Below are 25,027 nucleotides of genomic sequence, written 5' to 3'. Positions count from 1 at the left end.
ACGCTTCCATTGCCCACCTTTCTCTTTTCACCTCCCCCTCCCCCCCCCTCCCCTCAGCCTGCCCTCCAGCCCTCAGTGGACTGGGGGCCAGCAGAAGCCTGGACTTTGGTCTCCTTTCCTCCCAGTCCATTGAAGGCTCCATGGTGACCCTGAGCCAAGGCGATTGGATGGGGCTCCCGGACCTGCAGGTCAAGGACTGGATGTGCAGGAAGCGAAGGTGAGGCTGCGCTGGAAAGCCCCAGATGGGCAGGGAAGACCTGGGCCCGACCCGACATTGAACTGGGAGCCAAAGGGCTTCGGGGCTCACCTAGCCCGCCCTTCCTCTTACTCCAGCGGGGGAAGCTGAGGTTCGGCTGGGGAAAGGACTTGCCCAGGACCACACGGGGAGTGAAGAGCAGAGCTGCGGTCACCTAGGACTCCCTGTCCAGTGCGCCTGCTGCACGACCTCGACCTGGCCTCCTTGTAGCATCCCAGGCTCTAAGGAGAGGGTGACAGCTGGCCTCTGCCCCCCACGCCCTGCCCCGGAGCCTCCAGCCCAGGCTCCCAGCCCTCTGGCCTCCCACGATTCTGAGCCTGGCCTGGAACAGTCTCTTTTTGTCTAGGTCAGCTAATAGGATGCACTTTTTAAAAAAAATATTTCTGCATTAGAAACATAACCATACTATAGAAAACTGAGAAAAGGAAAACAACTGATGCCTACCTGGCACCGCCGCATCTCGGGGGGTTCTCTTCCCATCCGGTTTCCTGCTCCATAAAGACCACACTGCACACTTCTCTCCACCCCAGAGAGACAGCAGAATCACTGAATAGATAAATTCTAGCCCCCGCTCGCCCTCGTACGTTTCTGCCGCCCTCGGGGCTGTGACAGGGGGCCTGTTGTCCCCACCAAGGAGGCGGTCGGCCTCTCTGGCAGCTCCGTTTCCACCCCTCTGGGGCTCACTGCCCCTTGGACACAAAGACTTTTTGTCCCTGAAAATTTGATAGGAAGACATCCAGGCTGGTGTAGCGATGTGTTAACAGACAGATGGGAACGTAAATTTAACTTGTGGACATGCTCTTTTCTATCAGACTCTTAAAATGTAACATTATGTCGTGAGGATTTCACATGGCCATTACACAGTGTTTGCAACCATCCTTTCACATGGCCACTTATACTCCCAAGAGACGGTGAGCATCTTCACTGAGTACTTCCTCATACCCAGCCTTGTGCTTAGATGTTGGAGCCAAAAGCCACAACAGATGCACTCCCGTCCTCATGGTGCTGCCACGGTTCCTAAACCACTTCCCGGTCATGGAGCTTTTATTCTTTCCCGTGTGCCACTATCATAAAGAACCCCGGATGCCACATCTTCTCAGGACAGTCCTTCGAAACAATTTTTACTAAAATAGAGGAGGGGAAATGCCCAGCCCACAGGCATGGATTCCAGACTTGCAGTTTCAGGAGCAGACTAGCAGTTGGGTTGGCTGGAGCAGCCTTACGGGATGTGCTCTGAGCTTACACTGCAATCAGGAGTTGTATTGAAGGCCCGTCAAAGAGGATTCCCTTCCAGTGAGTTAATCCGTAACAAAGTGTCCACAAGTCAGGAAAAGTAACTCACCTAAGGTCACCCAGGTAGCTACAGGGAGGAGCTGAGATGATGTCAAAGTCTGTGCGTCGGGCTTCCCTGGTGGTGCAATGGTTGAGAGTCTGCCTGCCGATGCAGGGGACGTGGGTTCGTGCCCCGGTCCGGGAAGATCCCACACGCCGCGGAGCAGCTGGACCCGTGAGCCGTGGCCGCTGAGCCTGCGCATCTGGAGCCTGTGCTCCGCAATGGGAGAGGCCACGGCAGTGAGAGGCCCGCGTACCGCAAAAAAAAAAAATGTCTGTGCGTCACCCACTGGCAATGCTGGCCCTAGTCATGGCCCCAGAAAGGATTGCAATAATAGCAATAGAAATAACAACAACAACAATAGTAGTAATATCATAATAATAATAGTCTCTGCTGCTACTGTGTGGGCTAAGAACTATGCTAAGTGCTTTACATGGGTTACGCTTTAACCAACTTATTTACTGAAATACCGGGACATACAGAGAACTACACAGTTCACATGCCTACAGGTGGGTGAAATTTCTCAAAGTGGATACACCTGCGCTTCAGCCGCCCAGACTCAACAAACAGATTCCCCCCCATCCCCAGCAGCCCCCTCAGACCCCTCCTGGTCACCACCCACTTCCTAAGAGGTAGCCACTCGCTTGACCTCTAACTCTGTAGATTAGGTTTGTCTGTTTCTGAACTTTATAAAAACGGAATCCTACCACATTTATGTAAAATATTATTTAGTCACTTGAGGAAATAGTAGTGGCTGACCTCATGTCACTTACTACCTGTCATGTTCTATTCTAAATTCTTCATTCGTATTATCTAAGCCTCTCAACAATGGCAGGGAACGGGTGCTGTCACCACGGTCATCCTCATTTTGCAAAGGAGGAGCCCAGGCAGAGGGTTCCAGGCCCCGAGCTCACTGGTGGCAGAGCCAGGATTTGAACCCAGGCTGTCTGGCACCGGAGGCCACACTCTGAACCCCACCCTAATGAGGCACCCTTATCAGCTCCATTGTACAGAAGAGGAGACTGAGGCTCCGAGAGGTTAAACCACTTAACCAAGTCCTACACGTCTGGGTGGTGCAGCCACCGTCCAGCTCCAGGGCCTGACTCCAGCCTGTCCACCTCCCCCGCAGTCCGCTCTGTGACACTCACCCTCCCTCGTCCTTCCCCGCAGAGGTCTTCGCAACAGCCGGGCCACGGCCGGGGACATCGCGCACTACTATAGGGACTACGTGATCAAGAAGGGCCTGAGCCATAATTTTGTGTCTGGCGCCGTGGTCACGGCCGTGGAGTGGGGGACGCCCGAGCCCAGCAGCCCCGGCGCCCGGGACCCCAGCCCCCTCTTCCAGGTGAACGGCTTCGTGACCACCGCGGACCAGAGCCAGCAGCCCTTCTCCTTATGCGCCCGCAACGTGGTCTTGGCCACTGGCACGTCTGACAGCCCGGCCCGGCTGGGCATCCCCGGGGAGGCCCTGCCGTTCGTCCATCGTGATCTGTCGGCCCTGGAGGCAGCCACGCGGGCAGGCACCGTGTCCCCGTCCTCGGACCCCGTCCTCATCATCGGGGCGGGACTGTCGGCGGCCGACGCGGTCCTCTACGCCCGCCACTACAACATCCCTGTGATCCACGCCTTCCGCCGGTCCGTGGACGACCCCGGCCTGGTGTTCAACCAGCTGCCCAAGATGCTGTACCCGGAGTACCACAAGGTGCACCAGATGATGCGGGAGCAGTCCATCCTGTCGCCCAGCCCCTACGAGGGCTACCGAAGCCTCCCCGAGCACCAGCTGCTGCTCCTCAGGGAGGACCGCCAGGCCGTGTTCCGGGACCCCCGGGGCCTCCAGAAGGTCTTCGGCATCGCCCTGGTGCTGGCCCTCATTGGCTCCCACCCTGATCTGTCCTTCCTCCCGGGCGCAGGCGCTGACCTCGCCACGGACCCCAGCCAGCCACTGAGCGCCAAGAGGAACCCCATTGACGTGGACCCCTTCACTTACCAGAGCGTCCACCGGGAGGGCCTGTACGCCGTGGGGCCACTGGCCGGGGACAACTTCGTGAGGTTTGTGCAGGGCGGGGCCCTGGCTGTGGCCAGCTCCCTGCTGAGGAAGGAGGCCAGGAAGCCGCCCTAGCACCTGGCCTGGCATCCTTGCACCCAGGCCCTAAAGAGGAGGGGAGAGCACCACGGCCCTGCTGGACGCAGAGCCCATCCCAAGATGCCCCAGTGATGGAAGGGGGCCTCTCCTGGCAGGAGACAGGAGCGGCCACGAGCCCATGCAACGGCCCTCTCAGATGAAGAGTGAGAAACCCAGGCTGCCAGGACTCAGACCAGGGTGGAAAGAGTGACCACAGGACAGGGGAGGCCCAGAGCTGTAACTGGGGGTGAGAGCTGCCGGTGTGAGCTGGGGTCACCGGGGCCAGCTGAGCACCGAGCCAGGAGGACCCCAGGCCCTGCTCTTCCCAGAACCAGGTCCCAAATAAAACCAGCGCCTGCCTGCACTCCTGTGTCTGAGGACTCTGTGCTTGGGGAGGCGGCCAGGTGCCCAGGACCTGCTCTGGGAGCTGGGGAGTGGGGGCGGGGGGAGAAGCACAGGGCCTGGTGGGAGAACGTCCTTGGGCTGGGGGGTTGGGAGTCCATGGACGGTGCCCCAGGAGGAAGGGCAGCTGAGTGGGAGCAGAGGAGACAGCAGCTGTGTTTGAGGAATGGGTGCTGGGGAGGCGTTCCTGCTCTGCCCACCCCTCCAGTCTAGTCCCAGCCTCTCCCACTCTCCCTCCAGCCACACTGTCTCCTTTCAGTCGGTCCTTCATGTTCCCCACACTTGCACCTGCCACAGGGCCTTTGCACAGGATAGTGTCTAGCAGAGGGCACTTTCCCCTCCTGTCTTTAACTCCTCTTCCTTCCACTCTCAGAGCATAAGGATCATTTCCTGTAGGAAGCCTCTTCTGACACATACCCCTCCATGGCCTATAGGCAAATTCCCCTCTCATGGCCCAAGGTGCCACCTCTTCATAACAGTTCAGTTTTAATTGTTCATTTATCCGTGGAATCATTCCAGTATCTGGCTCCGCCCACTTGGATGTAAGCTCAAGGAGGCCAAGGAACTCGTCTGTTTTCCCTGTCCTTGGAAGCCAGTGCCAGCACCAGGCCTAGCACCTAGCAGGTGCTCGTTTAATTCTTTGGGTCGGTGGGTGGATGGATGCGGGGAGTGAGGGGAAGAGGGTGTTCCGGAGTGAAGACTGGTTCTGGGCGTTGTTTAACAGGCGGGTGAGGGCTCACCGGGCGTGCACCTGGAGGAAGGGAAGAGTGAGTACCAGCGGAGTGGTGGGGGAGACCCCCCGTGCGTGGGCGCTGATACCCGGAGCCGGAGCCGGCAGAGGGCGCTCCGGGCTCGCCGGACACCGCGCTCCGGCCCCTGCGGCGGTACCAAGGCGGGGCGGGGCACCTTCCGAAGGGGGGGCAGCCCCCAGGGACGCACCCCCGCAGCCAGACCCCCAGGACCCCGCGCCTGTTGGGTAGCGTCCAGCCGCCGCGCCCGGCCGCGGGGGGTGGGGGCTGTGGCCACGGGGCACGTGGCTCGGGGTCCGGGCGGTGCGGCCCCTCCCCCACTCCCGTCCCCGAGCGCCGGCCAGTCCCCGCGCGGCCGCGGGGGCAGAGGGAGGGAGGGCAGGAGGGCGGGGCGCACGGGCGGCGCCGGGGAGGGGGTCGCGCGGGGGCGGTCCGCGGGCCGGGCGGGGGTCGGCGGGCTTCCGGGCGGTGGCGGCGGCGGGCGCGGCGCGATGTGCGAGCGGGCGGCGCGCCTGTGCAGGGCCGGCGCGCACAGGCTGCTCCGGGAGCCGCCGCCGCAGGGCAGGGCGCTGGGCGGGCTGCTGCGCTGGGTGGGCGCCAGGATGGGCGAGCCCCGGGCGCCGCTGGCCCCCGCAGTCCCCGCAGCGGACCCCGGCCCCAGCCCGGGCCCCGCCTCGCCGCGCGGGGGCACCGCGGTAATCCTGGACGTGAGTACGCGCCGGCCGGGACCCCGAGCCCCCTCCTCCGTCCCCGCCGGGACCTGCGAGGCCCCCTTCTCCCTGGGTAGGGACCCCCCTGCCCCTCCCCCTCGGCGGTCCGGAGCAGGACCCGCACCGGCCCCTCCGCGTCCCAGAGCGCGGCCCCCTGCCCCTCTACCTCCCGGCGGGTCTCCATGCGAATCCTTTCTCGTCCCTGGACCGGGACGACCCCTTCCTCCCCGTCCCCTTCCTCCACTTCTGGGGACCTACACGTTCTCAGAGCCGGGAGCCTGGAGCCCCTCGACCCGGCCACCGCCCCCCTACTTTTGTTCTGGCCAAACCCTCATCTTTTTCCCATCCCGACACTTCATCCTCTACCCCCATCCCTTCCCGGGACGGGAGCCTCTGGCCGCTTCCGGCCCCCTCCTCTCCATCCCGATTCCTGCCCCAGTCGTTACTTTTCTAAGACCACCTCCCCGCAACACACACACACACACACACACGCACACACAGGCACACACGCACAACCCCTAGGTCCGGGGCCACCTTTCTTGTCCTGGCTGTAGATCCTAAGCCCTTGTATTCTCTACCCTAAATACCCTTCCCCCAGGCACCACCTCTTTCAAAGTGAGGCCCCCTCCGCACCTCTGTCTTCCCCTCTCCTGTCAGCAGAGGTGGAGCCATCCCCCGTCCTCCCTGAGCCTGGACCCCTCTGGGGACCCCTATCCACTCTGAGCCCCGTCATTCCGTTCGCCACCCTCCCTACCTCACCTCACCCCCATCCATCCCCTCCGGGGCCCCACCTCGCCCTCCCACCCACTCCCCACCGTAGGAGGGAGATCCTACAGGATGGATGTCCGCGGTAGAGTGCTGGGGGGAGGTGGAGGGAGCTTTGCCCCCCAGGGGACAGCATGGCAGTGGGGTGTGCATGTCCCAGTGAGGGTGTCCTGTGTGGTGGGTGACCGCGGGCAGGGGTGCCTCTCGTGCATCGTGGGTTTCTGGGAGGGGTGTGTGTGTGTGTGTGTGTGTGTGTGTGTGACACATCGTTGTGAGTGGGGGGAGCGTGGATTTCCGCTCTCCCCTTCCTCCTGGAGCCCCCCCTTCCTCCTGGAGCCCATAGCTGGCTCTGGACGGAAAGGGCTGGGCAGGGAAGGGGGATCTGTGCTGTGAGTGCCTGTGGCTCAGTGCCCCCCGAAACAGGCTCACACACAGCCCGACACGCACTTGCACAGCTGAACCCTCTCAAAGCCCCAGCAGTGTTCACAGCTGAGAGTCCTGGGCCACCCTTGCAGGGAAGACCTGTCCAGACCTCTCCTGGTTCTCACAGGACTGGAGGTGGACTCTGGAGTCCTCGCATGCTGGCCATGAGCTGGCTCTGAGCCTCCATTTCCTCATCTGTGAAATGGGCTGATGAGCAGGCATGGGGGCCACATCACGTGGTCGTGTCAGCCACTTGTTTAACGCTCAGGCCGGCACGGGCACCTGAAGGTGGGACCCCTGCCTCCGGGAACCTTGCGGAGCAGGCGTGTGGGGTGCTGATAACTGCTCCCTTCTCTGCCTCAGCCACAGTGGCTACTGCCCCGTGCCGAGGACTCAGGGTTCAGCTAAAGGAAGGGGAGATGTTTGAGAAGCTTCCTGAGCTGCTGCTTTGGTTTGTCACAGCCCCAGGTGTTTGCTGATGGATGCCTGCCCCGTTGCTTGGAGGGAGGGGCCTAGGGGGCTCTGTCCTTAAAGGGGTGATGGTCACCCAGGGGGGCCCTGCCTCTCCTTCCATCAGCAAGGCTTACTAGGTCCCAAAAACACCAGGAGGAGGAGTCATCTGGTTTCAGCTGAGGCTGGAGGGGATGGGGTTCCCCCCTCCCCCCTCCCCCCCTTCCCCTTCCCACGGCAGCCGGCAGCGGAACCTTGCGTCTGCACCAGATTTCTGAGCTGCTGGCAGCCTACCCACTCCCCCACCCCCCAAATAATCCAGTTCTGCCCTGGCTGATCTAGTCATCAGGCCTCGAGGTTCCCTTAGCAGACACCTCTGTTCAGACTTAACCCAACCTCCCTGGAGGAAATCAGGCTCCCAAGGGGTCCTGGAGGGGGGATGTATAAGGCCAGCGGCTGCATCCATGGGACAGGAATTCTGAGTGTGCGACTTGAGCGTCCAACAGGGCGTGCAGCCCAGAGACCCACAGCTCTGGAAGCACACACGCAAGCACGTGATGGGTGTGAGCGTGTGTTCACGCGCATGTGTGCGTGTGTCAGCGTGGCCGTGGGCAGGCTGCCGGCACAGAAGGGAGAGTGGGCAGCTGCTTCCGCGCAGGCGGCGGGAGGACCTCTGCCTGAAACGCCCTCCCGCCCCTGGATCCCAGCCAGGGTGTCTTCCCCGGGGAGGGAGAAGGGGGCCCAGCTTCCCCAGACCACCTGGGGTTGGGGACGGTGGTCAGAAGCCCGCCCCTTCCGGGCCAGCGCTGATTCGACCTCTCTTCTCTGCAGATATTCCGCCGTGCGGACAAAAATGGTGAGTTTCCCTCCCAGGCTGTCCCCTGAATGAGGACCTGACTCTCTCTGGTTGGGAGTGCAGGACTCTGAATCCTGCCTCTATTCCTCAGTTTCCCCATCTTACAATGGCACTCCCCGTAGTTCCTGCTTAGTAGGGGAGCCGTGCCGATTCAGAGAGCAGGTGCTGGTGATGCTGTGATGCCTTGCCCGTGGTAAATCCTTGATGTTCTTGAATCTCATGCAGCTGGGCTGGACCAGAGCAACCCAGGCGGGGGCCCAGGAAGCCCCCAGCCTCACTGCAGGCCCTTCCTGGGCCCTGGCACACCTGCTCCTCAGAGCCACCTGATACAGTCGGTGCGGTTGCCCCCATTCTGTCAACTCCGTAGTGGCCCAGGGAGGTTCTGTGACTTGCCCGGGGTCACCCAGCTGCATGAAGACAGTCGAAGCTCTGCTGCGGACCCCAGCAGATTTCCCCACTTCACGCACCTTCCCGAACAAAGTGAGCACATTGTCGTGAATTCAGGGCCAGTGAATTCAGGACACTCCACTTCTCCTGACTTGCTGGAGATGTTCCACCCTGGACCTTTCTGGAAGGCAGAGGCCAGAAGCTAACAAGGTTTACTAAGGCCCATCTGAGCCTCACAGTGGCCACAGAGAGCGTTTGTATAAATACCATAGTCATTATTCTTGGGCCGGAAGCAACTCTCTGTGGACTCTAACCAAGGCACAGCCCCTCTCCAGGCCTCAGTTTTGCCATCTGTAAAGTGGGGTGATAACACGTAACCTGTCTGCTTCCCTGGGCTGTTGGGGAAGTGCAGGGAGGAGATGGGTGGTGAACTTTTTAAAAGAGAAGCAGGCAGTGCTCAGTGTTGATTTATTCATCCATCGAGAAAATACTACTGAAGTATCAAGGCCCGTGCTGGGGAAGGAGTGGGGAACAGATGGCCCATCGCTTGCCCACACCCCCCCCAGGGCCTTCAGGTCCCAGGCCCTCTCGTGCGTGGGCCAGAGGTCAAGATGGCAGCACTCTCCCGGGCCCCAGCACCCCTCCCTCCTGACCCTGGGAGTTACCCTTGAGCTATCCCCGCACTGTGTTGTGGGGTAGAGCATGAGACCTTGGGGAACAGCCCTGGGCTGGAAGCTAGTACCCAGGGATCTCCCTCTCTCACCCACCATCCGTGGGTGTGACGGTGGCCACTCCCAGGCCTCTTGGGATACAGGACTGTCAGATGCAGCAATTCCCTACGGAGCACGGAGAAAGAGAGGGACGCGGTGGGGGGACTTGAGTGTCGCTCGAGAAATCGTCGTGGCATCGCGGCCTGAACAGTGTCAGACTAGAGAAAGGGGTTTGGGGGCCTCTCTCTACCTTCTCTTGTGCAGACGGCCTGGGATCATCACCGTGTGTTGGCCACGCCCCTCGGCAGATGACGAGGATTTTCCAGGGAGGGATTTGGGCTTGTCCCTGTCGTGGGCCCGGCCCACAGTAGGTCCTCAGTAAATGGCTGCTGGCTTACAGGTGACGGACTCATTCACCGCTGGGAGTGCGGTGTGTGTCCCTGGGATGCAGCCGTGTGGGTCTGGCTGTGCGTCACCATTCATGCTTTTGAGAGAGTGTGTGCACATGAGGGTTGAACGGCCGTTCTCTGACTGTTGCTGTACATACCAAGGGTGTGTGTGTGGAGCTGTGTGTGTGTGTGTGTCTGTGTGGGTGGGCGGGTGGCGCCCTGGTCTCCCTTCAGGCACGGATGGGGTTTCATCCTCGTTGCTCATCCCCCGCCCCCCTGCATCCCGGCCCATCAGAGGCCGTGTTTCCGCCCCCTGAGCACAGCTGCGGGGACCCTCGACTTTGCTCCTGCGGTCCCCACAGAGGCGGAGCCCAAGCCCACTCCTGCCCCTGGGGCCTTCGTCTTCCCGGCCAGCACCAGTGGCCGTGGGGGGTTGTCACCAGGGTTAATGGGGTGTGTGATTCTGGTTCCCAGGAAGCTTCCCGGGCCCCCGCTTTGCTGCAGGGGCTGCCAGGGCTCAGCCGCCTACCAGCTCTGTGACCTCAGGCAGTCACCAAACTCTCAGGGTCTCAGTGTCCCCATCTGTAAGTGGGGATCATCATTCTAGTGCCCGCTTCAAGGGGCTGGCATGGGGGGTGGGGTGAAGCGCGGGTCTTGGCTGCTGTAAGGAACCAGCGAGTCCTCACACCAGCTGATGAGCATTGAGTGCCCTGCAACACGGGTCTTGGTTTGTCAACAAGTGTTTGATTCTCACCCCGTGCTTCACGGGGCGTTCACCATCGGGTGGAGACTGCCCGCAGCTGTGCAGCATCTATTAGGCACTAAGACGTTAATAGACCTCATGTGACGTTCCCTGGGCTCCTAGTGGGAGAAGCAGCATCACCCCCCACCCCTTTTCTATGGGTGTCAAAAATCAAGGCTCAGAGAGGACAAGTCAGAGATCGCAGATGCTCAGGTGGGGAGCATGGCGGGCGGTTCTGACTGAGCCCAGCCTAGTTTGCCAACATCGTGTGGGCAGGGAATGGATGCCGGCTCTGCCCCAGTTGTCCACGGAAGCAAGATGCTGGCCCGTGGCCCCCGGCCGCGGGTTGGAGTGGAATCGGCCTTTGGGATCACAGGTACAAGGGCTTCGGCTCGGGCTGGCCTGGCCTGGTGGCTCCCAGGACAGAGGCATCTTCGTGGAGGTGGAGCCGGAGCCTGGGCGTGGCCCCCGCGGGGAGGCAGAGAGTGGGGTGCCTGCCGGGCAGCCTGGGCTGTAGGACCTGGAAGGGTGGTGTGGCGGCCGGTGGAGGGGTGGGTGCCAGACTGCGTTTCCTCCAGGGAACAGGGACGCTGACAGACTCCTGGCATTTGAAAGGTCACTGCAGCAGAGGCTGAGCTCATGCTAATTAGTGAGGACACCTGCAAACGGCCCACTCGGGCGGGGGGGCGGGGCGTCCCGGAGGTGCTAGGCCCTCTCGCTCGTCTAATTGGACAGAGGCCCTGGCGGATGTTGCTTCCCTCATTAGCTGATCTGGGTTCAGTAGGGCTGTGGTGGGACTTTCAAGCTAAATGTCACCGAGAAGGCTTCGTGCTCGGGAGGCCTGGCGGGCCTCTCTCTGTCTGTTCTCCTGAGTGCGGACTGGATGGAGGTGCCTGGATGCGCAGAAGGAGATGGTGGCAGGGATGGTGCCGTGCCCGTGGCAGACGTGACTAATCAATCACAGCACGCTTCCACTGAGTCCAGACTTGGCTTCGGCTTTTCCATGTAGCCCTGTGGCTGGGGATCTCCACACAAGACCCTGCCCCAGGTTGGGTCGGGAGCATGGACTCAGGAGCCAGGTGGCCTGGGTTCGACCTCCCGCTGAGGGACCTGGGCAAGTCCCATAACTGCTCTGTGCCTCTCTGCTCTGTGGAGGTGATGGTATACCTATGTGGTGGGGTGTTGTGAGGACCAGATGCGTGAACACACAGAGCCTGTGTGTCTGCCCTGGTTCTGCTCTCTGGCTCCTGGGTCGTCATCAGTCTTGTTAAAGGAAACCTGGAAAGTGTCCTCTTTCACAGAAGACAAGGACCATAACTTAGCATTTATGTATGTCACGGCTGGTATCGTGCACTGTTTATGGTTGGTTTCTGGGTTTTTATGTGTGAATGGGGGGATTGTTTTGTTTTGGGGGGACTGGGTTTTGAAAGTTAGAAATTCATTCTCCCGTCTGTGACATTAAAACATGAGCCGGGAGAATTCCCTGTTGGTTCAGTGGCTAGGACTCTGAGCTTCCACTGCAGGGAGCGCAGGCCTGATCCCTGGTGGGGGAGCTAAGATCCCGAATGCTGTGCAGGTGAAAGAAAACGAAAGAAACCTGAGCACCTGAGACAGGAAGTTGGAGGCACGCCGGACATTGCCGCCGCCCCCCACCCCCCCACGTGCAAGCCCGTGCCCGCCCTCCCATGTTCCCCGTCTCTCAACACGGGCGGGGCGGAGCCCAGCGCAAGGCGTGAGGGTCTTCTCCCTACTCAAAGTTGCCCTACTTTGAGCGCCTGCAGAGCTGTTGGCCGCAGAGATAGAAGCTCCAGAGCCTTTAAAACGGACGAGTGGCTTCTGCCTGGGTCCAAGTAGGTCTGCCGCGTCTGATTGTGCGGGTTGTGCCCTGCTCAAGGGCAGCTACTCGAGAGAGTTGAGGGCCTCAGTCCAGCCTGCGCAGCCCTCCCCTCACGTGCTCTGATGCTGTACCGCGTCGCCCCACCCCCCCATCAGGAAGCGCGTTTCTTTCTAATCAACACAACGTGCCACGTGGGCTCTCGAGGGCTTTGACTGCAGACTTGCCAGAAGTACTGAAGGGGGTCTGCAGAGAGGGGCTGGGGCTCACCCGTTTCCCTGGCCTCCGCTGTCTCCCACAGATGCGGCCCCTTTAAGGAGGAGCAGGAAGCTAAGATCAGTGAGGAGGGGGCTGTGGCTTCCGAGATGGGATGGGGAGGTGGGTGTACTGAGCTGGAGAGCCCAGGTGGGAGGAGTGGAGGCTGGAAGCTTGGGGAGTCGCTGGAGTTCTGCTGGGAGCCCCTCTCTCAGGGGCCCAGCTGCCCCCAACCCATGAGAACTTCCCCAGCATATGCTGGTACCCAGGGCAACCGCAAGTGGAGGCCGAAGAGGTGAGACGGGGAGGGAGGCGTTGGGACAGATATGTCAGCTGTGAGGGCCCCTTGTCCAGAGCCCCAGGCCTGGCACCACCTCCCCCGGGGTTTGGCATCCTCAGGGCTGTATCCGTGGCACGGTGAGTGCCACCGTTGGCAGCGGGCTCACGTCAGACTCCGTGAAGGCAGAGTGGAGAGGGGTCATTCCCTCCCCAGAATCCGGACCCGGGTGCCGAGGCGGAGATGATTAAAGTGTGCGGAGGTGTTCTGGGTTTTTGGAACCAACAGAGAGGGGTCATCAGACTACCTCCATGTGGTCAGGTGACTGGGAGAAAAGGTTGCCTGACAGGCTCAGGTGTGCTCTATCTACTTGTTGACTGTGGGGCTTAATGAGCCCCAGTATTTGCTGGTTTGGGGATTATCTGTAAATGGTGTTGGTCTGTTGGTTTGGGAATTAGCTAGATGAGTCTGTGATCTCCGTGAACTGGAGCTGGCTGGTTACTTTGGATTAGCGGCACCGGCAGGGATGATCTGAGCTGGGGTTTATCTGCTAGTTTGGGAATTAGCCGGGCAGGCGGGGATTACCTGGCTGGAGTTTCTCTGTTGATTTGGGAATTGTCTGGGTCTGGGGATGTCCCATCTGTTAGACACCAGCTGCTCTCCCCTCACCCCTTCCTCGCAGATGACGGGAAGTTATCCTTGGAGGAATTCCAGCTCTTCTTTGCAGATGGCGTCCTCAACGAGAAAGAACTAGAGGGTCTCTTCCACACCATCGACTCGGACAATACCAAGTGAGCTAAGTCCTGGGGGCTGGGGCCGAGAGGCAGCGTTTCCCTTCTCTCGCAGTGGCCAGTCTCCACTGCCCACTCCCCTGGAGGCACAGAGACCTCAAAGTCCCCAAACCAGCTAAGAAGTCCCATCTGTTTGGCCCCGACTGGCCGGGGCGATCTGGGGAGTGGACAGGTTGATACTGCGTCGGCAAGTCTTTGTGTTTTCTGAGCACACATGGCGAACCTGGGAGAGACCGTAGATTTGCAGAACATACACTGGATAACGAAAGGGAGAGATGAGCCACCTTGACCTAGTTCGGACCCCAACGCCTTGGGCTTAGCCCTGGTCTCACCATGAGCTCTGTGATCCTCTCCGGATCCCATCTTAAACCAAACTGTTCTCACTCTAACCTGAACTCTCCTTCTCACCCTGTACCTAATCACCTTTTCTCCAACCCAGCCAGAACCCTAACCTGTGTCTCAGTCAGTCCCAAACTCCGGCCCCAACCCTCAAACTCTAAATCCCTAAATCGAGTCCAGAGTGCGCGTTGTAGTCACACACGCCGACCCTTCCCAACCTGAACTCCAGCTTTGCCCTCTCTGAGTGATCCCCAGGCAGGTGAGGCCCGAGCCCCCTTCTCCACTCCACACCTGAGTTCCTCGGGGCTGTTTGGAGCAGATTTGATAAGCTGGGGTCCCCTGCGACAGGCTAGAGATGGTCTGGACGACGAGGTGCCACCAGGCCCGTTGGCAAGGGACACAGCATGGGGCCGCCTGGGGCCAGAGGTGGGGCTGAGCGTCCTGGGAGCCAGGGTGGGGCAGGCGGAGGGGGAAAGGCCCCTAGAAAGAAACGGCTTCCTGCCGCAGGCTCCAGGGGAGGCCTTTGTTTCTGGAGCGAGATGGAGGTGTGAGCAGTTCCTGCAGCGCCCCAGGGAGCTTGAAAGGGGAGCTTGAAAGGGCTGCGGCAGGTGCCTGTGGGTTATTCATCCTCGTTCCGGGCAGCTGGGTCTGGGAGGAGGCGGCAGTGGTGAGCGTGTGTGAGTGCGGGCGGGCGGACTTACCACTAGCAAAGCCCAGACCTCTGAAGACCTTTGGGTGTCTTCTTTCCAACGTTCCCCAGATTGTGAGCCGTAAACGTCCCCTCCTTGGGATGCTAAACAGGTTTTCTGCCCAAAACCGTTCACACGGCTCAGAAAGGTCGGTGAAATGCTCCTTTGAGCACAATTAAACAGGCTTCGTTTCTGCAGGACTTGGCAGCACTTTTCACCAGGTGATGCGGATTTGGGGAACCTCCAAGACAGAGATTGCAGGGCCTTTTCCTAGAAGCCTCTTGACGAAGCCGGCACACTCTGTAGGCCGGCATCTCTCAGTGAGGGAACTGGGGCCCAGAAAGGGAAGGTCATCAGAACCTGCACAGAGCTCAGGTCCCTTGGCGTCCGCCGCCAGTGCACCGCCCCGCCGTGTCTGCGTTCTGAAGCTGCCGCCTGCGCCTTCCCCGGCGTGGGTGGCCTTCTCGTGTTCAGCCTCCTCTGAGGAAGGAGAGGAGGATCCCAGGCCTAGAGTGAGAGCAGGGAGGGCAACCCGCACCCCCAGCAGAGCCCAGGACCCAGCAGGCAGGGATGCCCGGGGCAGTGCGTCGCGGGAGAGTTCTGCTGACAGCCTGTAATAGCCGTGGGCTGTTCCCCTCCCTTTTCCCAGCCCCCGGTTTAGCCCCATCGGCTCCTGATCTGGTGGGCAGGCTCTGGGAGAGGAAGGGGTGGCGAAGCACGGTGAGGGGGTCAGACAGACGCACACACATGGAACCCTCTGGAGGGGGCGGCATCCTTCACCTGCTGTTCCCGTACCTGTAAAGCCGGGGTCACAGTGCCAGCACATGGGGTGAAAAGAGAAGAGGCCCAGGAGGTGTTTTACCAGCCACACTGGGCTGTGCTCGCTAGGGAGGGAAGGAGGGCAGGAGGCACGGGACAGGCCAGTCTCTGAGTCCCTCTCATTCTCTGTCTCTGCAGCCATGTGGACACCAAGGAGCTGTGTGGTAGGTGCTGGCTGTGCAGGGACAGAGGCTTGGCTGGGGTGTGTTTTCTGTGAGGGGAGGGGACTGGGGAGAGGCAATGAATGAGGGGCACAGATGGGATTGGTGGGAGGGCCCAGGGGGAGGGGCATGGTCCTCCTATGACCTGTGACCCCTGCCTTCCTTTCCCCCAGATTACTTTGTGGACCACATGGGGGACTACGAGGACGTCCTGGCCTCCCTGGAGACCTTGAATCACTCTGTCCTGAAGGCCATGGGCTACACCAAGAAGGTCAGCGGGCGTGGGCGGCCCTCGGGGGTCCAGGGCTTGAGTGCTGGTTTGGGTCTACATTTCCCCAGAACGTCCTCGCGCAAGGGGGCCTGGATTTGTGATGACAAGTGTTGGGCGAATGTGGCTCTGAAGTGGGCTTTGCTTGGGGCTTCTAGAGAGAGTGAGGGAAACTGTGAAGTACCTGGAGTGGCTTGTTGCACGGCACTGTCTAGCAGTGTCTGGTTCAGAGCGTGAGGCCCTTTCCCACAGTTGGGCTTGGTCCTGGGATGGAGTCCTAGGAAGGGAGCGGCAGTCACCCTGAGGACTCCGGGGCCTTGGACAGGTGTCAGACCTGACAATGCCACGCCCTTTATAGGGTTACGGATGGGGTGGGATGGGGGTGGGCTTGAGCATCTGAACTTGACCGGGAATCTGAGGGTGTCTGGGGTGAGAATGCCGTGTCCAGACGAGGAGACGTGAGCTGGGCTGTGGATCCATTAGGAGTGTTGGGAGGGAGCCAGGGGCAGGACTCTGCGTGTCCTGGAGAGAGGGCTCGGGTGTGGCTTCAGAGTCTGTGCCCGCAGGCCTGTCACCTCCTTGTTGGCATTTATGCCCTGGAGGAGGGCAGAAGGAGGGAGATGGGGCAGGTTGTGGGCTGGGCCTCATTGTAGCTCAGATGGGCATAAGCAGCCCGCCTCCCAGCTCCGTTTCCCACCTGTGAGTCTGCACCGACTCTGGCTGGTGCTTCTGGGGGGAGCAGTGGGGTGTGTTCCTTCTCTGTATCCACGGAGAGGAGTCACCGTGAATTTCCCGAGGCTCTGTGACAGCCAGGATTAAACGCTCACTTAATCCCCCCAGCAGCCCTGTGGGTAACGACAGTCAATCATAACTATAAGTGACATAACCATGGAAACATAGCTTTCATAACTATGGAAACAGGCTCGGAAAGGTGAACCCTGTAGGGTCGTGGCCAGACAGCCAGAGCTTCCTGCTGAAATGGGAGGGGAAACTGAGTCAGGGACCTGGCTCGAGGTATGGAGCACAGCATGGGACCAAGCTGACCAAGGCGTGTAGGAGGGAGTGGGCCACGCTGTGATGGACGTGTAATGCCCAAGGAGCTGTGGGAGCTCAGGAAAGACCAGCCCCACCTGCTGGTTGAGGCCAGGGAGCTTAGCTGATGAAGTCAGCCAGACCAGGCTGAAGGACCCCAGCCAGTCACTTCTCTTTCTGAACCTCAGTTTCTCCATCTGTGGAATGGGAGCATTCATAGAAGGCAGCATGGAAAGTCCCCAAGCTCTGGAACCCTTGTGCAGTGTGTCAGCCCCAGCCCCTCTCCTCACGGCTGAGTGAGGCACACTGGTTGCCCACATGGGACTCCTTGCGATTGAACTCACCGCCTTGAGCCTCAGTTTTCAAATCTGGGAATGGAGCCACTGCCCAGCAATGTTGTCTTCCGTATTAATAAAACGCATACTTGTTTCTTGGTCTTTGGGCATAACTATTCAGAGATGGGACACAATTCTCTATCAAGAGAGGATTTTATTTTATTTTTTAAATTTTATTGGAGTATAGTTGACTTACAATGCTGTGTTAGTTTCAGGTATACAGCAAGGTGATTCAGTTGTACATATATTCATTGCTTTTCAGATTCTTTTCTCATATAGGTTATCACAGATTATTGAGTAGAGTTCTCTGTGCTATACAGTAGGTCCTTGTTGGTTATCTATCTTATATGTAGTAGTGTGTGTATGTTAATCCCAAGCTCCTGATTTATCCCTCCCGCCTCACCACGTTTCCCCTTTGGTAACCGTAAGTTTCTTGTCAATACCTGTAAATCTGTTTCTGGCTTTTTTTAATCTCTTCAAAATATTGTGGTTTTTTGGTGGTTTAAAACTTTCTATCAGAGTATACTTGGTTTACAATGTTGTGTTAGTTTCGGGTGTACAGCAAACTGAATGTTATATGTATATATCCATTATTTTTCAGATTCTTTTCCCATGTGGGTTGTTACAGAATATTGAGTAGTGTTCCCTGTGCTATGCAGTAGGTTCTTATTAGTTATCCATTTTATTTATAATAGTGTGTATATATTAATCCCAGCCTCCTAATTTATCACTTGCCCCCATGTTTCCTCTTTGGTAGCCATAATTTTGATTTTGGTGTCTGTGAGTCTATTTCTGTGTTGTAAATAAGTTCATTTGTATCATTTTTTAAAAAATTAGATTTCACATATAAGCGGTATCATACGATGTTTATTTTTCTCTGTCTGACTTCCTTCAGTTAGTATGATCTCTAGATCCATCCATGTTGCTGCAAATGACATTATTTTGGTTTTTTTATGGCTGAGTAATATTCCATTGTATGTGTGTGCCGCATTTTCTTTATCCATTCCTCTGTCAATGGACACTTAGGTTGCTTCTGTGTCCTGGCTATAGTAAATAGAGCTGCAGTGAACACTGTGGTACATGGCTCTTTTTGAGTTATGATTTTTTCAGGGTATATGTCCGGTAGTGGGATGGCTGGGTCGTATGATAGTTCTATTTTTAGTTTTTTAAGGAACCTCCATACTGTTCTCCATAGTGGCTGTATCAATTTACATTCCCACCAACAGTGCAAGAGGGTTCCCTTTTCTTCACACCCTCTCCAGCATTTGTTGTCTGTAGACCTTTTGATGATGGCCATTCTGACCGTGTGAGGTGATACCTCTTTGTAGTTTTTTTTGTTTTTTTTGGTTTTTTGGCTGTGTTGGGTCTCTTGCTGTGCGCAGGCTTTCTCTACTTGCAACGAGCGGGGGCTACTCTTCGTTGTGGTGTGCAGGCTTCTGTTGTTGTGGAGCACGGGCTGTAGAGCACAGGCTCAGCAGTTGTGGCGCACAGGCTTAGTTGCTCCGCGGCATGTGGGATCTTCCCAGACCAGGGGTCGAACCCATGCCCCCTGCATTGGCAGGCAGGTTCTTAACCACTGTGCCCCCAATCCCTCTGATTGTAGCTTTGATTTGCACTGCTCTGATAATTAGCGATGTTGAGCATCTTTTCATGTGCTTTTTGGCCATCTGTATGTCTTCTTTGGAAAAATGTCTACTTTGATCCTCTGCCCATGTTTTGATTGGGTTGTTTGGTTCCTTTTGATATTGAGCTGTGTGAGCTATTTGTATATTGTGGAGATTAAGCCCTTGTCAGTTGCTTCGCTTGCAAATATTTTCTCCCATTCTGTGGGTTGTCTTTTTGTTTTGTTTATGGTTTCCTTTACTGTGCAAAAGCTTTTAAGTTTAATTAGGTCCCATTTGTTTATTTTTGGTTTAATTTTCGTTAGTCTAGGAGGTGGATCAAAAAAGATATTGCTGCAATTGCAAAGAGTGTTCTGCCTATGTTTTTCTCTAAGAGTTTTATAGTGTCCAGTCTTACATTTAGGTCTTTAATCCGTTTTGAGTTTATTTTTGTGTATTGTGTTAGAGAATGTCCGAATATCATTCTTTTAAGCTGCTGTCCAGTTTTCCCAGTGCCACTTATTGAAGAGACTGTCTTTTCTCCATTATACATTCTTGCCTCCTTTGTCATAGATTAGGTGACCATAGGTGAGTGGGTTCATCTCTGGGCTTTCTATCCTGTTCCACTGATCTACATTTCTCTTTTTGTGCCATTACCATACTGTTTTGATGACTGTAGTTGTAGTATATTCTGCAGTCAAGGAGCCAGATTCCTCCAGCTGGTTTTCTTTCTCAGGACTGCTTTGGCTATTCGGGGTCTTTTGTGTTTGCACACAAATTTAAAAATGTTTTACAGGGAAGCCCAGCCATTGATAATTTGATGGGGATTGCATTGAGTCTGTAGATTGCCTTGGATAGTACAGTCACTTTGACAATATTGATTCTTCCAATCCGAGAGCATGATATATCTTTGCATCTGTTTGTGTCATCTTCGATTTCTTTCATCGCCGGCTTACAGTTTTCAGAGTACAGGTCTTTTGTCTCCTTAGGTAGTTTTATTCCTAGGTATTTTATTCTTTTTTTTTTAACATCTTTATTGGGGTATAATTGCTTTACAATGGTGTGTTAGTTTCTGCTTTATAACAAAGTGACTCAGTTATACATATACATATGTTCCCATATCTCTTCCCTCTTGCGTCTCCCTCCCTCCCACCCTCCATAGGTATTTTATTCTTTTTGATGTGGTGGTAAAAGGGAGAGGATTTTAACATCTACCGATACAACCTAAAGCAGTTTGCAGGATTTTTGCTGTTAGAGTGTACCAAAGGCTGCATGATTTCCTAGTGATGGTGGTGATGCTATGATAGGTTGTCACAGTGGTGACTGGCATTTCTTGCATGTTTTCTAACCAGTTTTTGTTGGGAGGAGTGCAGCTCGTTGATTATTTCAAATACGTCTCTTGCATCCACTGATTTAGGGTGACTCATTTGCTTTTGTAGATAGGCAGTCATGGTATCAGGGTTAACCAGTGTAGTTACTGTCTTCATTTCTGATATGTGTTCCTCCTGTTTCTCTGTTGTGTCCTGCTGCGTTTACCCTGAATTCTCACACATTGTAATGGCGCTATGTCAGACATCCTTGTTCTGCTCCTGATGTTCAAATGCATCTCTCTAGTAGTTCTTCACTAATTATAATATTAATAGCAGCTCTTATTTTAGAAACCTCTTCAGTCTGATAAAAAATATTTTTGTGTTCCCTTCGTTAAAGGTTGCCTTGGCGGGTGGTAGTGAATTTTTTTTTCAAATGCCTTTTTGGTATTTTTTTTCAGGGATCGTATGATTTTTCTTAAACTATTGATGGGGTGGATTCTATTATTAGATTCTCTCCTATTGAACAGTCCTTAGCTTCTTGTGATAAACCCTAATTGGCACATTATTCTTTTACCACGTTGCTGAATCTTGTCACTAGCTGAGTGTTTTATCTCTGTCTCTATCAGGAATTGAGATTGGGTGATAGGGAGTGAATTGTAGGTGGTTTTGAATATCTTTCTGTGTGTGAATCAGCTTCTCTAACTTAGAATCATGTTTCTATTCAAAAATAGAAAGAATTAATCCATAGGCTTGGGTGGAGGTACTAAGCAGGGGGAGGGGATTATTATAATAGTGATTTTAAAGTCAATCCTAATTTTAGGTAAACTTTTGGTGTCCATTTTAGTATATTTTTAAACAAAACTGCCATGGACATGTTCAGTTTTATGATCGATGATGCATAGTATATTATGATTTTTTTAAATTCTAAAACATTGAAACAAAACAGGCACATGACGCAGATTACGTTTAATAAAACATCTGCTGTTACAGCTCAGGTCTTGATCTAAATTTTGTACTATTTTGCTGCATTTAAACTTCTATTTAACAGAGTTTTGCCTGTTTTTATTAGTTGTTTCTAGAAACGAGCCCCTGACATGTTTATTTAAATTTAATTTATACAGTATGTTTTCTCCTGTATTTATTTTTTTAATTCTTTTCTTTCCTTAAAAAAAAATCTTTTGTATTGAAGTATAGTTGATTTGCAATATCGTGTAAGATTCAGGTGTACGGCTCAATTCAGTTTACATATATATATATATATATATTCTTTTTCAGATTCTTTTCCCTTGTAGGTTATTAGATAATATTGAGTAGCATTCCCTGTGCTATACAGTAGGTCCTTGTTATCTGTTTTATATATAGTAGTGTGTATATGTTAATCCCAGCTTCCTAATTTATCCCTTCACCCACCACCCTTTCCCCTTTGGTAACCAGAAGTTTGTTTTCTGTGTCTGTGAGCCTCTGTTCTGGAAATAAGTTCATTTGTGTCTTTTTTTTCCTGTTAGATTCTACACGTAAGCGATATCGTGATATTTGTCCTTCTCTCTCTGGCTTACTTCACTTAGTATGATAATCTCTAGGTCCATCCATGTTGCTGCAAAGGGCATTATTTCATTCTCTTTTTATGGCTGAGTAATATTCCATTGTATATATGTACCACATCTTTTTTATGCATTCCTCTGTCAGTAGACATTGAGGTTGCTTCCATGTCTTGGCTATTGTAAATAGTGCTGCAGTGAACATTGGGGTGCATGTATCTTTTTCTTTTTAATTTTTATTGGAGTGTAGTTGATTTACAATGTTGTGTTAGTTTCAGGTGTACAGCAAAGTGAATCAGTTATACATATACATATATGCACTCTTTTTAAGGTTCTTTTCCCATATAGGCCATTAGAGAGTATTGAGTAGAGTTCCCTGTGCTGTACAGTAGGTGCTTATTAGTTATCTGTTTTATATGTAGAAGTGTGTACATGTCAATCCCAATCTCCCAATGGATCCCTCTCCCCCCTTACCCCCTGGTAACCAGAAGTTTGTTTTCTACATCTGTGACTCTGTTTCTGTTTTGTAAAGAAGTTCATTTGTACCCTTTTTTTAGATTCCACATATAAGCGATATCATATGATGTTTGTCTTTTTCTGTCTGACTTAATTTCACTCAGGATGACAATCTGCAAATGGCATTATTTTGTTCTTTTTTTATGGCTGAGTAATATTCCATTGTATATATGTAGCACATCTTCTTTATCCATTCCTCTGTTGATGGACATTTAGATTGCTTCCATGTCCTGGCTATGGTAAATAGTGCTGCAGTGAACACTGGGATGCATGTTTCTTTTCAAATTATGGTTTTCTCCAGGTATATGCCCAGGAGTGGGATTGCTGGGTCATATAGTAGTTCGATTTTTAGTTTTTTGAGGAACCTCCATTCTGTTCTCCACAGTGGCTGTATCAATTTACATTCCCACCAACAGTGTAGGAGGGTTCCCTTTTCTCCACACCCTCTCCAGCATTTGTTGTTTGTCGATTTTTTTGATGACGGCCATTTTGACTGGTGTGAGGTGGTAGCTCATTGTAGTTTTGATTTGCATTTCTCTAATAATGAGTGATGCTGAGCAGCTTTTCATGTGCTTTTTGGCCATCTGGATGTCTTCTTTGGAGAAATGTCTGTTTAGGTCTTCGTCCCGTGTTTTGATTGGATTGTTTGTTTTTGATATTGAGCTATATGAATTGTTAATATATTTCAGCATTTAATTTCTTGTCAGTCGCATTGTTTGCCAATATTTTCTCCCGTTCTGTGGGTTGTCTTTTCATTTTGTTTATGGTTTCCTTTGCTGTGCAGAAGCTTTGAAGTTTCATTAGGTCCCATTTGTTTATTTTTGTTTTTATTTCCATTTCTGTGGGAGGTGGGTCAAAAATGATCTTGCTGTTGTTTATGTCAAAGAGTGTTTTTCCTATGTTTCCCTCTAAGAGTTTTATAGTGTCTGGCCTTACATGTAGGTCTTTGATCCATTTTGAGTTTTTTTGTGTGTATGGTGTTACAGAATGTCCTAATTTCATTCTTTTAAACTGCTGTCCAGTTTTCCCAGCACCACTTATTGAAGAGACTCTCTTTTCTCCATTTGTATATTCTTGCCTCCTTTGTCATAGATTAGGTGACCATAGATGAGTGGGTTTATTTCTGGGCTTTCTGTCATGTTCCATTGATCTATATTTCTGTTTTTGTGCCAGTACCATACTGTTTTGATGACTGTAGTTGTAGTATATTCTGAAGTCAAGGAACCTGATTCCTCCAGCTGTTTTTCTTTCTCAGGACTGCTTTGGCTGTTCGGGGTCTTTTGTGTTTTCATACAAATTTTGAAATTTTTTGTCCTAGTTCTGTGAAAAATGCCATTGGTAATTTGATAGGGATTGGATTGAATCTGTAGATTGCCTTGGGTAGTATGGTCATTTTGGCAGTATTGATTCTGTATCTACTACCTAATCTATTGTATTTATAGTTTTTATCATTATTATTTCCTACCACCTATTTCCTTTGGTTTATTGTTGTTGCTATATACTTTTTCATATGTGAAAAGGAATGCTTAAATTTTTTTGGATAATAAAGTTTGAAAGTTTAGAAATCTACCTTTGAATGATACTTTCACTGCAGTGATAGATTTTAGTATATAGGATTAATATTTCCTCTCTCAATATTCTCTAATAGTTTGTTATATCCTTACTTATTTCTCGTTTCATGGTATTAGGATAAAACCAAGTAACCAGTAGTTTGTATTCTATTTTTTTTTATTTTTTTGAGATTTCTTCACTGCATATTATTTTGACTTAAAAAAATTTTTTTTTAATTTGGTTGTGCAGGGTCTTAGTTGCGGCAGGCAGGCTCCTTAGTTGTGGCATGCAAACTCTAGCAGCATGCATGTGGGATGTATTTCCCCGACCAGGGCTCATACCCAGCCCCCTGCGTTGGGAGCGTGGAATCTTATCTACTGCGCCACCAGGGAAGTCCCATATTATTTTGTTTTTACAATTCTCCCATAGATACTTGGGAAGAAGATGTGGATCATACTTTCAGAGTATAAAATCTGAAAATAACTATCCCTTCTTTGTTGTGAAATATATGTTGTTAAAAGACAACTTTGTAAAAAGGTAAAGTTGTCTCTAGTACAAATATAAAGTATACACACGTGAAAGATTTTATTTAACTCCTTAATTTGAGAACCAGTAAGATGATGTTACACTGTCTCCAAGGAAAATTCAAAGAACATTTGCCATGTATATAGGCAACCAGGAATTCTGAGATGAATCTGTGAATAAATGCAGAATTGGTCACTGTCCACAGGACAATAGTCAGTTGAATTCTGCCAGGCAAAATTCATATGCATTTCTGTGGATGAGAATTACTTGCATTATTGTCAAGTTTTTACATGCTAGAGTCTTTTGTTGTTTTGTTTTTAAATTTTATTTATTTTTTGGCAGCATGGGGTCTTCATTGCTGCACGCAGCCTTTCTGTAGTTGCGGCGAGCGGGGGCTACTCTTCGTTGCGGTGGCTTCTCTTGTTGCAGAGCAGGGCTTTAGGTGCACGGGCTTCAGTAGTTGCGGTGCGTGGGCTCAGTTGTTGTGGCTCACGGGCTCTAAAGCACAGGCTCAGTAGTCGTGGCGCACAGGCTTAGTTGCTCCGCAGCATGTGGGGTCTTCCTGGACCAGGGCTTGAACCCGTGTCCCCTGCACTGGCAGGCGGATTCTTAACCACTGCACCACCAGGGAAGTCCTACATGCTGGAGTGTTAAAAGTAGCTCCCAAACAAGGAAAGACCTAGATAACCTAGAAGGGTGTATTAGACGAGGAACCAGTCATCTTTTTTGCCCATTTTAAAGACATTCACATTTTCCCAGTAATGCCCTTTACAACAGACATTTATTATTTCCAGTTTATCTGTCCTGTGGGACACTGGTGAACTAATTTCTCACACTAAATTGTTTTGATATTTAATCTTTAAAATTCTAATACTTCCTTTCTGCTTATTTA

The 25,027-nt window shown here is 53.1% G+C and overlaps 2 protein-coding genes across 8 annotated transcripts in view; both read left to right on the top strand.

Moving 5' to 3' along the window:
• OSGIN1 (oxidative stress induced growth inhibitor 1) overlaps positions 1-4,075 on the top strand; it is a 59,252-nt gene extending 55,177 nt beyond the window's left edge. For all 6 annotated transcript variants that reach the window (XM_027119153.1, XM_027119152.1, XM_027119148.1 and 3 more), the window contains exons 5-6: positions 126-217; positions 2,760-4,075. In XM_027119153.1, coding sequence (XP_026974954.1) covers positions 126-217; positions 2,760-3,708 — 1,041 coding nt within the window. In that variant the 3' untranslated portion in view covers positions 3,709-4,075. The remainder of the gene's footprint in view (positions 1-125; positions 218-2,759) is intronic.
• A 1,277-nt stretch (positions 4,076-5,352) lies between these two features.
• NECAB2 (N-terminal EF-hand calcium binding protein 2) overlaps positions 5,353-25,027 on the top strand; it is a 37,665-nt gene continuing 17,990 nt past the window's right edge. Inside the window, exons 1-5 of one of the 2 annotated variants that reach the window (XM_027119158.1) lie at positions 5,353-5,569; positions 8,042-8,066; positions 13,343-13,451; positions 15,437-15,462; positions 15,633-15,730. In XM_027119158.1, the coding sequence (XP_026974959.1) occupies positions 5,354-5,569; positions 8,042-8,066; positions 13,343-13,451; positions 15,437-15,462; positions 15,633-15,730 (474 nt within the window). In that variant the 5' untranslated portion in view covers position 5,353. Of the gene's footprint in view, positions 5,570-8,041; positions 8,067-13,342; positions 13,452-15,436; positions 15,463-15,632; positions 15,731-25,027 lie in introns of those variants that run through there. The other variant, XM_027119157.1, reaches the window with a different exon arrangement.

Source organism: Aethalodelphis obliquidens, unplaced genomic scaffold, assembly GCF_003676395.1.
Source record: "Aethalodelphis obliquidens isolate GAN/ISIS:26980383/991018 unplaced genomic scaffold, ASM367639v1 scaffold20, whole genome shotgun sequence".
NCBI lineage: Eukaryota > Metazoa > Chordata > Mammalia > Artiodactyla > Delphinidae > Aethalodelphis > Aethalodelphis obliquidens.
The sequence above is the reverse complement of the archived record's forward strand: the minus strand, read 5'-3'. Positions and strand labels throughout refer to the sequence as shown.